General features: G+C 43.6%; 1 protein-coding gene across 2 annotated transcripts in view; it reads left to right on the top strand.

Annotated features, from left to right (window-relative positions):
• Nucleotides 1-346: 346 nt before the first annotated feature.
• The window catches only part of SMARCB1 (SWI/SNF related, matrix associated, actin dependent regulator of chromatin, subfamily b, member 1), a 19,599-nt gene continuing 4,322 nt past the window's right edge, over nt 347-15,623 (top strand). For both annotated transcript variants that reach the window (XM_056531474.1, XM_056531467.1), the window contains exons 1-7: nt 347-503; nt 930-1,050; nt 2,725-2,854; nt 4,961-5,098; nt 5,927-6,054; nt 6,589-6,755; nt 7,152-7,342. In XM_056531474.1, coding sequence (XP_056387449.1) covers nt 414-503; nt 930-1,050; nt 2,725-2,854; nt 4,961-5,098; nt 5,927-6,054; nt 6,589-6,755; nt 7,152-7,342 — 965 coding nt within the window. In that variant the 5' untranslated portion in view covers nt 347-413. The remainder of the gene's footprint in view (nt 504-929; nt 1,051-2,724; nt 2,855-4,960; nt 5,099-5,926; nt 6,055-6,588; nt 6,756-7,151; nt 7,343-15,623) is intronic.

The following is a 15,623-nucleotide window of genomic DNA, read 5'->3' as shown; positions in this document are numbered from 1 at the left end:
TTCCAGCATGCCTGGGCATGCTGGGAGTTGTAGTCGCTTTGCTTTAAAAGCTATAACCTACCTCCTTTCACTATAAAACCTAAGCTACGCTTACGTTACAATGTAAGATAGCTACACTACACTAATGTTAAACTACGCTAAGGTTTCGCTGGTTTTCAGCTGCCTACGCCAGAGCCCTGCGCATGAGCTCTCAGTTTTCTACAGCTAAGCTATCACTACGCAACTTACGCAAACCCTTCGCGGTATGGACAACTGCGCATGCGCAAGGCTACGCTATTAACGCTGCCTACGTTAGCCCTACGCTGTCAGCCTACGCATGCTCATTGGCTAAATCTTCCGACGCATGCTCCTTGCGAAGATGATGTACTGCGCATGCTCGGTGAGCCCCGGGCCAGGCGTTGCAGTCGGCCAAAATGATCATGGCGCTGAGTAAAACATTTGGCCAAAAGCCGGTGAAATTTCAGCTGGAAGAAGATGGGGAATTTTACATGATCGGCTCCGAGGTATGAGGCTTAAAAGCTCGGGGTCAGAGCCTAAAAACCCAGCGGAACCGAGGAGTTTAGAGCAGAGGCAGAGACAAAGGCTTAGGAAGGGGGTGGGGAGAGCTGTAGACAATAATATATGGAGAGGGGAACAGCAGGGTCATATATCCTGCTGTACCTGTGTTTCCTAACCAGGGGGCCTCCAGATGTTGCAAAACTACAACTCCCAGCATGCCCGGACAGCCATAGGCTGTCCGGGCATGCTGGGAGTTGTAGTTTTGCAACATCTGGAGGCAGCCTGATAGGGAAACACTATGCTATACCATCATCTATATACCCTGTGGTATACAGGATGACCAGGGGAGGGGATAGCTGTTATTGGGGTACTGTTACACCCCATTCCTTATGACTATTGGGCGGGGGCTAACCAATGTGTCCTCTATACAGGTGGGGAATTACCTGCGCATGTTTAGGGGTTCACTATACAAGAGGTACCCCTCCCTCTGGAGACGCCTGGCCACTGTAGAAGAAAGGAAGAAGATCGTAGCCTCATCACATGGCAAGAAATGTAAGTGGCGCTTTAGGCTGTGTTCACACTGTGCATTGTTTCCATTCCGTTTAATTTAGCTGTATACAAGAGTGTAGTCAGCTGTGCTATTGTCTGCCGCAGTGTTTTCCAACCAGTGTGCCTCCAGCTGTTGCAAAACTACAACTCCCAGCATGTCGGCTGTCCGGGTATGCTAGGAGTTGTAGTTTTGCAACAGCTGGAGGCACCCTGGTTTACAGTATTAAAAAAAATTCTATGTTGTAACATTATTTTGTTTCTACACTGTATATGCTGTATGGGGTACCGTAGCATATGTTTTTAAAGGGAAACTGGACCCTTAAATAAACCGCACTATAAACAATATACAGACGGCTAGTGTGGTTGATCTTAAGGAAAAAAAAAATGTATTTCTTGCAAGAATCCATGCAGGGGTTACATAAATATAACAAAAACTTCTTGTATGCTAATAAAGGCTTAAAGGGGTACTCCGGCACTAAGACGTCTTATCCCCTATCCAAAGGATAGGGGATAAGATGCCTGATCGCGGGGGACCCCCGTGATCTTTCACACAGCACCCCATTACCATAGCTTGTTCGCTCCGGGTCTGATGACTGCCGATTAGAGATGAGCGAACTTTCAGTAAATTCGATTCGTCACGAACTTCTCGGCTCGGCAGTTGATGACTTTTCCTGCATAAATTAGTTCAGCTTTCAGGTGCTCTAGTGGGCTGGAAAAGGTGGATACAGTCCTAGGAGAAAAGGTGGATACAGTCCTTTTTCCTAGGACTGTATCCACCTTTTCCAGCCCACCGGAAAGCTGAAGGCTGAACTAATTTACGCAGGATAAGTCATCAACTGCCGAGCCGAGAAGTTCGTGACGAATCGAATTTACTGTAAGTTCGCTCATCTCTACTGCCGATCATGGGACTGGAGTATTGTGACATCACAGCTCCGCCCCTGTGTGACATCACGCTCCGCCCCCTCAATGCAAGCCTATGGGAGGGGGCGTGACCGCAGTACCCCTTGAAATGCAACCAGTGGCGTCTTCTGAGGCCAACGGCAACTGCGGCTTCTTTCACACTGCCGTAAGGAAGAATAGCGGGTGAAAAAATACTGCTTGTGCCCTCTTTTTCTCCCGCTGTTGCCGTCGAAAAAATTATGACGCCCCCCATAATAGTAAATGGGAGCCATCGGGACCCCTTGTTGCCCCGTCACAAGAACAGTCCTTAATAAATAAATAAATAAAAAAGCCGTTCTTCACGGGGAGCAACAGCATTGTGAAAGGGGCCTATGACACGTCCCCTGGGTCGCCTATAGACTTTTATTCATTTTTAACAAATATAAAACTTGCCCAGTAAATGTAAAAGCAAATGCAGTGTTAAAGGGGTACTCTGTTGCTAGACATCTTATCCCCTATCCATAGTATGGGGGGGATAAGCTGTATGATTGCAGGGGTCCCACCGCTGGGAATGTTCCCACGGCTCTTGTCTCTTGTTTTCTCCTCTGGCGGAGGTAGGTTGGTCCCTGCTGGGACAACATGTCACAATAAGTAGCCAAGTGCAGCAGGACCAGGAGCCGGAATACCCCTTTAATATGTTTAGAAGTGTGTTTGTGTTAGAATCTCAAGGAAAGGGAGTGTGGTCCACCTGTGTATTCAGCTGAAATAACATGCTCTTTATTTCTTGGTATTCTGTAGATCATGGCTACACAACATTGGCTACTAGTGTAACTCTATTGAAAGCCTCAGAAGTTGAAGAAATCCTTGATGGGAATGATGAAAAATACAAAGCTGTTTCTATTAGCACAGAACCTCCAACTTACCTCAGGTAACCATGATTGTTGTATTTATTACATTTTACTCCAGAAGTTTACATGTATATTAACTGCGTTCTAAACATTGTATCAACTATACTGTCACTTTTCTAACACAATAATATTCTGTCTGTCTTGACTTATTGTATACACATTGGGGTCAGTGGAAATGAGTAAGGAGAGGTCAGTGAAGATGCCATTTCAATCATGTATCACAGTATGGAATGAAATGTCATGGGGTCTGCGGTATGGCCTGAACCCCTCCCCCCCCAATAATTTTCTACTGAACTGTACTTGGGTTACTATAGAGTTTGTCATTTGCCCAGAACACATTGAGACAACCACTACAGAGTGTGAACAGAATCTCCGCTCGCAGAATTCATCGAGCAGAGATTCAGCCTGGCAGGCGGCAGTAGGACCTCGCGGCACTGTGCCGTCACCATTGAAGGCTATGCAGTGCTTGCGGACTTCCGCGCAAAGAATGAACATGTTCTTTCTTTGCACGGAACAATTTCAGCGGCGGAATTGTCCACCACTGAAATTCCGCAGTGTGAACAGGTCTCGCAGAGACCCATTCACACTAATGTTAAATTCGGGCAGAATTCCGCAGAAATTCAGTAGTGTGAACATACCCTAAGTCTGTATGATAGCAGCCCTCCCCCTCTTACATTCTGTCAGATGTGACAAGAGGAATAGTGCTGCATGCATATTCTTTATGTCAACGCAACAGGCACCGCCACCAAGTCATGACAGTTCCTATTGTAAGTCAATGGACTTGATCACTATTCAGCTGTTGTAGGAAACCACCTCCCTGGCAATGGCTATGTACGTGTGTGTATATGTATGTGTGTGTGTGTATATTAACATGAAACTTGGCACACGTTACTTATATGTCAACAACAACATAGGATATGTAATTTAACCCTTACTCACACCCAGGGTCAGGTTTTTTTTTACATTTTTTTAAAGTCCCATACAAGTCTGAGAAATATATGTTACTGCATAACTTCCAAACGGCTGGAGATATTTCGATAATACCTGGTCACATGTTACTTATATGTCCACTTAAAATATAGGATAGTTAATGTAACCCTTAACTACCCCCATTTGTGAGGGTCGGGGTTTTATTTAAAGTCCCATGCAAATCAATGGGAAATGTATGTTCCCACATAACTTCCGTACGGCTGGAGATATTTCAATAATACCTGGTACACATATTACTTATATGTCAAATAAAAAGATATGATAGTTAAATTAACCCTTACCTACACCCTTATATAAAAGATTGGTTTTAGTTTCAAGTCCCATGCGAGTATATGGGATTTCCAGTACCTTACTCCACAAGCTCCACTCTGCATCTCACTGTGAATGTGTCAATCTGGCTTGCAAGCCACACCCCATCTCACAAAGAGAGGTCTGGATATGACAACAATATATGAGGACTGAATATGAAGTCAAAAGCTTCCTCCTTTGTTGATTTTCCTCCCCAACAATGATCAGAAAGGAAAAACCAGGCAACGCCGGGTACTCAGCTAGTATATAATAAATTCCACAAATTCCTGCGGCCTGCTATGTACTTTATAATAGCTTTTATAGTGGCCAATATTTACAGGGACTTTTATTCTTAAATTTGGATACAACAATAGTTGCCTTTCTTATAGCACATCCAGTATTTTTGAAGGTATTTAAGCACTGACACCTTGCAGGGCTGAGTTCCTCAGTTACAACCCAACAAGAGCAGCATCTGCATGGAGTTTGTATGCTCTCCATTTTTGTGTTTTTTCCTAGTCTTCGGTTTCCTTTCATGATTCCAAAAACCTGCTGATATGTAAAATTGGTATTTAGATTGTGAGTCCTAGTGAAAAACAGTCATTGGAGTATATAATGAATCAGTGGGGAGGGAGTTTGCAATATTCTGTGTATAAATTGGGACATTTAAAACAGAAGCATGTGAGCCCTAGTGAAGTTTATAGGGATTGTGGGGCAAGGGGAGGAGAGGTCTGTTGCTGTAGCATCAATGAGCCACCATGATTTTGTGTTTCACAGGGTCCGTAGTTCCAGGTAGAGAGGGAAGTTTTGTGTTGATGTTGTAGATTAGAGCTGTATGGTTTTTATTGCAGAGAACAAAAAGCAAAAAGAAACAGCCAGTGGGTTCCAACACTTCCCAACAGCTCTCACCACCTGGATGCTGTGCCCTGTTCTACTACAATTAACCGAAACCGCTTAGGTCGTGACAAAAAGAGGACCTTCCCACTTTGGTGAGATGTGCTGTTTATTTTTTTAATATCATTGTGTATCTATTATCTTTGTTGTCTCACATGCCTCTATATGGTGGTACGTTGTATGATACTTGTGTTGTATTAAAGGGGTACTTCAGTGGAAAACTATATATATTTTTTTATCAACTTGTGCCAGAAAGTTAAGCAGATTTGTAAATTACTTCTATTTAAAAATCTTAATCCTTCCAGCACTTATAAATTGTATACAACAGAGGAAATTATTTTCTTTTTTAATTTCTATTCAGTCTGACCACAGTGCTCTCTGCTGACACCTCTGTCTATGTCAGGAACTGTCCAGAGCAGGAGAGGTTTGCTATGGGCATTTGCTCCTACTCTGCTGACACCTCTGTCCATGTCAGGAACTGTCCAGAGAGCACCGTGGTCAGACAGAAAAGAGATTCAAAAAGAAAAGAACTTCCTGTGGAGCATACAGCTGCTAAGTACTGGAAAGATTAAGATTTTTTTTAATGGAAGTAATTTACAAATCTGTTTACATTTCAGGCACCTGTTAATAAAAAATAAAAAAAATTCCACTGGAGTACCCCTTTAAGTTTGGTTATCCCTATATACCACAAATAAACTTTATTGGCATGTAAACATGTACATACCAAAAAAAAAACATGTCATTCCTCATAAAAAGATTGGCCCGCATTTGCCATCTAGCCACCATGGGCAAGAGACGAGCAGTGTTTATACCACTCAGCACTAACTGTTCCTATTAGTTCTATATTGCAGTAACATTGCCTTTGTGAGTTGACTGACCATTGTACAAGATACGTTATGCTTTGTCTCTTTCTCTGTTCATAGCTTTGATGATCATGATCCAGCAGTGATTCATGAGAACGCTTCTCAGCCAGAGGTGCTAGTTCCTATCCGATTGGACATGGAGATAGATGGGCAGAAGTTGCGTGATGCTTTCACATGGAACATGAATGGTACGTTTCAAATTTATGAAGTTGTATTTTCTGATCAATGCTTTTTTACCTACCTTTATTAGTGGCTATGTCTTTGCAAGCAGAATTTGCTAGTCGCACATATAAAAGTGGACACGTGATTGTCATTTCCATAAGGTACAAACTATCCATACCATGAGTTATCATACAGATAATGTGCACCCTTATGCATAATTGCATATTTGTTCATATATCATTAAGGTACATCAGACAACGACTATTTCACTTAAAGGTTTTTTTTAGGACTGCAATATTTATGTCCTATAGTAAGTCGCACACAACTTGGTACATTTGGTAGTGATTATGCCTGATATTCCTTTTCACAGGAGGCTTTCAAGTGAACAGGCCAGGGCTGTAATACCAAGTGCAGACATTACTAAAAGTACTAAACTGTGCCTGGGTAAACAATGGAGGGGAAGGGATGTGATGCACACTGGAGTTTCATAGCCCTTTGGTCAGCTGGTTAGATGCCATGATGTGATTTTTGGATTATGACATTATTTTTTCAATCACCAGAAAAGTTGATGACCCCCGAAATGTTTGCAGAGATTCTCTGTGATGACTTGGACCTCAACCCACTTGCCTTTGTCCCAGCTATTGCTTCAGCTATCCGCCAGCAAATAGAGTCTTATCCTACTGACAGCATTCTGGAAGACCAGTCTGACCAGAGAGTCATCATCAAGGTACATCTGAAAAAGTTATCAGCGTTCACACTGTGGTATAACATTGTAACAATGGCTTGTGTTCATTTTCAGCTGACTTCATTGCATGTCGCAGTGTGTTGCATGGTTCTCTTTTAGAGTAGTTATAAGCCTGCAAGATGTGTTTGCCTTTTTTCAGACAGACTGAGAATTTTTGGAGATTCTGTGCAGTTTTCACAGCTGATTTCATACGTGGATGATGATTTTGCATGGCACTTCTGGATTATGAATATTTTCCTAACATCAAAAAAAAGGCTTGGCCGTGTGTGTTCCGAATCTGCATAACGTCTCTGTGTCGAGGCTATTGCTGTGTTGGTGAATGAAAGATAGCGGCCTTACGTTGTGGTTTGCGGTTTTTCTCCTTGTGTTCTTCCTCAGCTCAATATCCACGTTGGGAACATTTCCTTGGTTGACCAGTTTGAGTGGGATATGTCGGAAAAAGAGAACTCCCCAGAAAAATTTGCACTGAAGTTATGTTCGGAGCTTGGCTTGGGTGGCGAGTTTGTTACCACTATTGCATACAGCATCCGTGGGCAGCTCAGCTGGCATCAAAAGACTTATGCATTCAGGTAGGTGGCGCTACTGGCATGAATACACAAGCAAATAGTGACAATACACATCTTGCACAAATGCACTGTGTAAATGGAAACTAATATATTTTACTTACATGGAAAGTGAAAAGTGATTTTTGAAAAGCAAAAACATGCATTAGAGCAACAAATAATGTGGTAATGCTAACATAACAATTCTGGAGTATTTTATATATATATATATATATATATATATTTTATTATTATTATTTATTATTATATTTTATTTATATTTATATATATATATATATATATATATATATATATATATATATATATATATATATATAATATATATAATTTTTTTTTTTATTTTTTTTTATTTTTTTTGAGGAATGGCACAAAGAGATCCAATAAATTTATTTTATTAAGAATATAATATAATTTTACTCAAATACATATGTAAGGACAGCTAACACATCCTCCTTTAAAGATGACATGTGGTCCCTTTTAAAGGGTCACATACTTGTTTACTGCATGCTGATCAGTCGCCTGTTGCTTAGTTATAGGGCTTTTCAGTCCCTTCTGACTGATTCAGTAAATCACAGCTTATATAAAAAAAAATACAGTCCACCATCTGACAGATTCACTGAATCAGCCAGAGGGGACTGCAAAGCACTATAAGTACTTAACAGTATGGCTGATCATGCTGTGAACATGTATGTGATCAGCCCCCCTAAACTATCTACAGGTTACTGCAACTCATTTTTCAGAGTTCCCCATTACGATTGGTTCTCCATAGTAATACTTTTGGTTTTTCAAACAGACCTGTCCTGACAGTGTCATTACTAGCATCCATTTACTGGGACCTCACCGTCCATCAGGGGGTTCTTTTTGTTTGAGGATGACCTCTCATTTTATCTTTACAATGTTTAATAGTAGGGATCGACCGATATCGTTTTTTTAGGGCCGATACCGATAATCGGTGGAGGTTAGGGCCGATAGCCGATAACTTATACCGATATTCCGGTATAAGTTATCAGCTATTTATCCCCCCTCGACACCGCTGCAGGTCATTGATTTAAAGCGGGCGCTTTAAATCAATGCACTGCAGTGGCTTTTGCGGTGCCATAGGCCACCGCTGCCGCCACCCGCTTCTCTCCCCTACCTGTCAGGGTGGTCCGGGCCATCCATCCTTCTGTCCTATAGTGTCCGGTGCCATTCCGGGTGGAGGGTGAACCGGTTCGGGCTGTCCTTCTTCTCCGGGGGTCATCTTCTCCACTCCGGGCAGGCTCCGGCCTAGTACGCTGCATAGACGCTGCTGTGCAGTGACACCCAGGCGCAGCGATGCACCTGACGTCACAGCGTAGCGGCGTCTATGCAGCGTACTAGGCCGGAGCCTGTCCGGAGTGGAGAAGAGGACCCCCGGAGAAGGACAGCCCGGACCGGTTCACCCGGAATGGCGCCAGACACTACAGGACGGAAGGATGGATGGCCCGGACCACCCCCATTACGGGTAAGTTTTTTTTTTTTTTTTTTTTTTAAATTGACTCGGAGGGTGGGGGAGGGGCCCAACCGGTATAGCGGTATGGGCAAAAATCCATAACGGTATACCGCCCAGCACTACGGTGGGGGGTGCGTCGCGGTGGGGGCGGGGCATTATCGGCAAGGTAATTGCCGATACCGATAATGCCCTAAATTGTGATTATCGGCCGATAATATCGGCCATACCGATAATCGGTCGATCCCTATTTAATAGTCACAAGTACTGTAGATAAACATTATGCTGAAAATGCACAAATCTGTCTGTAGCGTTCTTTCAGCACAAAAGCACAAACAGCGTGTGTTGAGATGATGTAGCATTTGTGGTTTACTTTTCAATTGCGGTTTCTATATTGTGGAAATCTCAGCCAATGTTTTTTGTGTTACTGTCTATTTGGAATGCTGATAAATCCTTTTTTACCCTTAACACAAAGAAACGTTCTCCTTTTGGGTCCTTTCCAGGGAAAATTAGTGATAAAATTTAAGCTGGCTGTGCAGTAAATGTAATCTCACAGAGCTGTTCCAGTCGTATGTTGCTATAAATAGTGTATTATTGTGATAAACACTTGAGGCTTAAAGAAATCCAAATGGAAAATGTGGCTGAATCCTTAAATTACTTGTAAATGTTTCTTTTGTGTGTGTAAATATGAAAAACCTTTTTTTTATTATTTTTTCATATAAAAAAAAAACTCCCAACACAAAGGTCTGACATGTCACCATGTCACCACATTCATGCTAGACATATACAGAAAATAGAAACCAGCTCACCTTGTCAGATGCTGTGCCTAGATCTGGACGGCGCCCAGTGCACCTCAACAGCAGCACAACCAAAAAGATGATCGATCCAGCACTTAGATTCAATGCAGCTTTATTCACTATGACATGAGTGAACAGAACACTTTTCCCATCTTAATATGTTTGGAGAACATGCGCTTGTTGACGGAAGTAATGCATCAAGATAAGACATTAATGCTAAGATCAAGTGTGCTGCTCACTAACATTAGAACATAGAATAAAGTTGCATTCAACCTGAATGCTGGATTGATCGTCTTTTCGGTTTTGCACCACTTTCATGCTGCCTGATCCACAAGTCATCAGAGTGATCTGTGGCAGCTCCTGTCTGCATGTTTACTGGCCTTTATTAATTCATCTCATCCTGTACCCAGGCAAAAGGCTGGTGGTGTGGAGTAAAGCCTCAAGGGGCCTTCCCTATGACTTGTGGGTCAGACTTTGGGTGCTGCACATAACTACCAGTCATCTAGCTGTTGTCTCCTATCTACACACAGCATGGTCATTGATACAGATCATCTACAGCTAGAGAGAAGGTTTCTGAACATGTGGAGGGGTTTGAGTAGATGCAATGGGGGAGATTTATCAAAGTATTTAGGCTGGTTTTTCCCATCTAAATTTGTCGCACAGAAAGTCGCAGTCTAAATATGTGTGACTTTTCTGCGACTTTTGCTTTAGAGGATTTATAGAACATGATGCATTCTAGTCTATTTTAGACTGAAAAATGCATTGGTGCCGAATTTATCAAACGTGACTTTTCAGCAACAAGTCGCATCGGGCAAAAGTACGCCAAAATGCCAGACCATGCTGGAGCAGGTTTAAATACAGTCTAAAGCAGTGATGGCGAACCTATGGCACGCGTGCCACAGGTGGCACGCGGCCATAGGTCGCCATGGATGCCTTTCAGGGCACACCGGTTGGCCGGCCGTCTATCCCCCCCCCCCCCCTCCTACGGCCGCTCTATCCCCCCCCCCCCCCTCCTACGGCCGCTCTATCCCCCCCCCTCCTACGGCCGCTCTATCATCCCGTATTCCGGCCGCTGTATCCCCCCCCCAGTCCTCCAGCCGCTCTTTACACCTTCCTCCGGGCCGCTCCTCCCCCCTTCCCCGGCCGCGCACACTGCTGCACTAACGGAAAACGCAGGGGCTGCCCCACAGCTGCGCACGTCTGCTTCCACCTCCTGGGATGATCCTGGCCGCAACTCCTGGCGCCGGGTGTCCATTCCTCGGCGTGAGGAAGAAGTGGGCGATGGTGCAAAGCTGGTGAGAAATGACTGGGGTAAGGCAACCGTGGACGGGAGGGGGGTGGGATGTATGTATGTATGATGTGTGTAATATGTATGGAGTGTGTAATATGTATGTATGGTGTGTATTATGTATGCATGGTGTGTGTATTATATATGTATTATTGATGTATGATGTATTTATGTATGATGTGTGTATGTGTATTTATGTATTTATGCATTATGTATGTGCTGCACTCTTCCCCACCCCCTCAGCCCAACCCTATATAAGTAGTAGTTAGCTACACATGGGTCATTTCTTTCCTAGCAGCCTCCCAGTCTGACTGGGAGAGCATGGTAAGTGAGCTATTACACCTTGTTCACACTGGTGTGGTGCTGTGCGGTGTCCGTTGCTGCAGTGGCGCCGTGTCTGCGGGGGGGGGATGCGGCCCATAGACTGGTTTGAGTGGCATTGGGGCCGCTCTGCCGGTGGGTCGTTCCCCCCCCCCCTCCTGTGGGCATTGGTGTCGCGGCGGTGGTGGTCGCCGCCCGGTGCTGCGCCATTTTATGCTAGGGACCCACTCTAAATAGGTGGCCTTGACGTGGCGAGTGGGCTTGTACTTTTTGATAAAAAATGTATACTAACAACCTGTTAGTTTTTGATATTATGCTGAGAAGCAATCAGATCATTATGCAAGATTTGCCTTAAGCGTGAGAATAAAGCCATTGACAAGTTTTACCTGCATCTTCCCGAGTGCCGGACGTTTTTCTTGAGTGACTTCTACTTAGCCAGGAGCGGTACCGGTGTCCGTAGCACGAGACAGTGCAGCAAACGCTAGAGTGGTGAGCAGCCTTACCCTATCTGCATATATATATATATATATACACACACACACACTGCATAGAAACAAACATAATACATACATACACACACCCTACATACCTAACATACAGTACATATATGTAGGATGTGTGTATGTATGATGTGTATATGTATATATTATGGCTTTGTGTATGTAGGATGTATATATTAAATATGTATGATGTATGCATGTACTATATATGTATGATGTATGCATGTATTAGATATGTATGATTGTATGTATGGATATAGTATGCATTATGTATTGTGTGTGTGTGTGTGTGTATGTATGTGTGTGTATATATATATAATATATATATATATATGTGTGATGTGTGTATGTATGGCGTATGTATATATGTATTATGAATAAGAACAAAAGATAAAAGAAAGTTGCCTCCAGCTCTTCCAAGGATAACAGTGCATGTAGTATTAAAAAATCAAACCTTTAATCTGTATGCATTATAAATAGAAAAAGGTGGACATCAATCATAAAAGAAAAGTGAAACTCCAGTGCGTTTTGAGCTAAACTACATTTAGCTCAAAACGTGTTGGAGTTTTGCTTCTCTTTTATGATTGATGTCCACCTTTTTCTATTTTTAATGCATACAGATTAAAGGTTTGATGTTTTAAAACTGCAAGCACCTTGAAAGAGGCACCGTTTTTTGTTTCCTTTGTTCTGATACACGGGACACGGCCCACACTCTGCAGTCCGTGCTCTTCTACCAGCAAAAATACTAAAAACTACTGCAGCACCACCTTAGCATGCAACACGGTAGCTGAAATAATTTTTTTTTAACCTCTTAAGGACCAAGGACGTAGGAGTACGTCCTTGGTCCCGCTCCCGTGATATAACGCAGGGTCCCACGGTGACCCCGCATCATATCACGGTGGGCCCGGCGTCATAGTGAAGCCGGGGCCCGCCTCTAATAGCGCGCGGCACTGATCGCGGTGCCGCGCGCTATTAAAGGAGTATTCCGGCGCGCACTTTTTTTTCATTTTATCCCGTCCGGGCTGCAAAATAAAAGAAAACAAACTCTCTTACCTGCCAACGAGCCCCCGGAGCTCTGGTACAGGTGTTCGGTCCCCGGGCTGTATTCTTCTTACTTCCTGTTAGCCCGGCACGTCACACGGAGCTTCAGCCTATCACTGGCCGAGGTGGGACATCGCTGCGGCCGGTGATAGCCCGGCACGTCACACGGAGCTTCAGCCTAACAGGAAGTAAGAAGAATACAGCCCGGGGACCGAACACCTGTACCGGAGCTCCGGGGGCTTGTTGGCAGGTAAGAGAAAGTGTGTTTTCTTTTATTTTGCAGCCCGGACGGGATAAAATGAAAAAAGTGTGCACCGGAGAACTCCTTTTAACCCTTTAGCCGCACGCTCAAAGTTGAGCCACGCTGCTAAAAGTGAAAGTGCCGGTTAGCTCAGGGAGCTGTTCGGGATCGCCGCGGTGAAATTGCGGCATCCCGAACAGCTGTACTACAGGAGGAAGTTCTCTTACCTTCCTTCCTGCAGTCCGATCGCCGATTGAATGCTTCAAGCCTGAGATCCAGGCTTGAGCAATCAATCGCCGAAAACCCTGATCAATGCATCCCTATGGAGATGCATTGAACACAGTTAAAGATCAGTAAATGCAATGTTATAGCCCCCATATGGGGGCTATAATATTGCAAAAGAAAAGTGTCAAAAAATCATTAACCCTTTGAATTATCCCTTCCCCTAATAAGTTTGAATCACCCGACATTTCCAATAATAAAAAAAACTGTGTAAATAAAAACAAAAATAAACATATGTGGTATCGCCTCGTGCGGAAATGTCAGATTAAAAAAATATACCACTAATTAAACCGCACGGTCAATGGCGTACCCGCAAAAAAATTCCAAAGTCCAAAATAGCGTAGTTTTGGTCACTTTTTATATCATGAAAAGATGAATAAAAAGCGATCAAAAAGTCCAATCAATGCAAAATTGGAACCGACAAAAAATTCAGATCACGGCGCAAAAAATGAGCCCTCATAGCGCCCTGAACACGGAAAAATAAAAAAATTATATGGGTCAGAAGATGACAATTTTAAACGTATACATTTTCCTGCATGTAGTTATGATTTTTTTCTGAAGCAATACAAAATCAAACCTATATAAGTAGGGTATCATTTTAACCATATGGACCTACAGAATAAAGATAAGCTGTCATTTTTACCGAAAAATGTACTACGTAGAAACTGAAGCCCCCAAAAGTTACAAAATGGCTGTATTTTTTCAATTTTGTTGCACAATGATTTTTTTTCCCGTTTCGCCGTAGATTTTTGGTTAAAATGACTGATATCATTACAAAGTAGAATTAGTGGCGCAAAAAAAAAAGCCATAATACAGATTTTTAGGTGCAAAATTTTAAGTTATGATTTTTTAAAGGTAAGGAGGAAAAAACGAAAGAGCAAAAAACGAAAAACACCCGGTCCTTAAGGGGTTAATGTATTATGTATGTATTTTGTATTAGGTACCCCATCCCCCCCATAGCACCCCTCAAACACACTCAGCACCCCTCAAACACAGCACCACTCAAACACACAGCACCTCACGCACGGCACCCCTCGGCCACACATCACCTCACGCACGGCACCCCTCGGCCACACATCACCTCACACACGGCACCCCTCGGCCACACATCACCTCACACACAGCACCCCTCAAACACACATACACACACACACACACACCACCCCCACAAACAGCACCTCCCAATCGGCACCCCCACAAACAGCACCTTTAGACAAACCGTACCCCAAAAACACACACGGCACCCCTCAAACATTCATCAGTATTCTGATTTAATTGCTGTGCTGGCACTTTGATGGAACAAAAGATTGGCGTGCATTACGGTTTGGGCACTTGGGCTCAAAAAGGTTCGCCATCACTGGTCTAAAGCATAGATCCCGAAGTCTGTGTTGCGACTTTTGATAACTTAGGCGCACAGTAGACCAGCCTAACGCTCTGTAGTTTGGTCTATATTGATGCGGGACATAGACAACTTTGACAAATGTCCCCAATGTATTTTATTACTACACTGCTCAAAAAAATAAAGGGAACACTAAGATAACACACCCTAGATCTGAATGAATGAACTAATCGTATGAAATACTTTAGTCTTTACATAGTTGAATGTGCTGACAACAAAATCATACACAAATTATCAATGGAAATCAAATTTATCAACCCATGGAGGTCTGGATATGGAGTTATGCTCAAAATCAATGTGGAAAACCACACTACAGGCTGATCCAACTTTGATGTAATGTCCTTAAAACAAGTCAAAATGAGGCTCAGTAGTGTGTGTGGCCTCCACGTGCCCGTATGACCTCCCTACAACGCCTATGCATGCTCCTGATGAGGTCCACACCTGGACTAAAGCATCCGCCAACTCCTGGACAGTCTGTGGTGCAAGAAATGCTACCTCACACCATTACTGACCAACCGTCAAACTGGTCATGCTGGAGAATGTTGCAGGCAGCAGAACGTTCCCCACAGCATCCAGCATCTCCAGACTCTGTCACATGTGCTCAGTGTGAACCTGCTTTCATCTGTGAAGAGCACAGGGTGCCAGTTTCGAATTTGCCAATCTTGGTGTTCTCTGGCGAATGCCAAACGTCCTGCACAGTGTTGGGTTGCAAGCACCACCCTCATGGAGTCTGTTTCTGACCGTTTGAGTAGACACATGCACGTTTGTGGCCTGCTGGAGGTAATTTTGCAGGGCTCTGGCAGTGCTTCTCCTTGTACAAAGGCATTGGTAGCGGTCCTGCTGCTGGGTTGTTGTCCTCCTACAGCCTCCTCCATGCGTCCTGATGTACTGGCCTGTCTCCTGGTAGCGCCTCCGTGCTCTAGACACTACGTTGACAGACACAGCAAACC

This window comes from Hyla sarda, chromosome 1 (genome assembly GCF_029499605.1).
Source record: "Hyla sarda isolate aHylSar1 chromosome 1, aHylSar1.hap1, whole genome shotgun sequence".
In the NCBI taxonomy this organism is placed as follows: domain Eukaryota; kingdom Metazoa; phylum Chordata; class Amphibia; order Anura; family Hylidae; genus Hyla; species Hyla sarda.
This window is presented reverse-complemented; position numbering and strand designations above follow the sequence as displayed.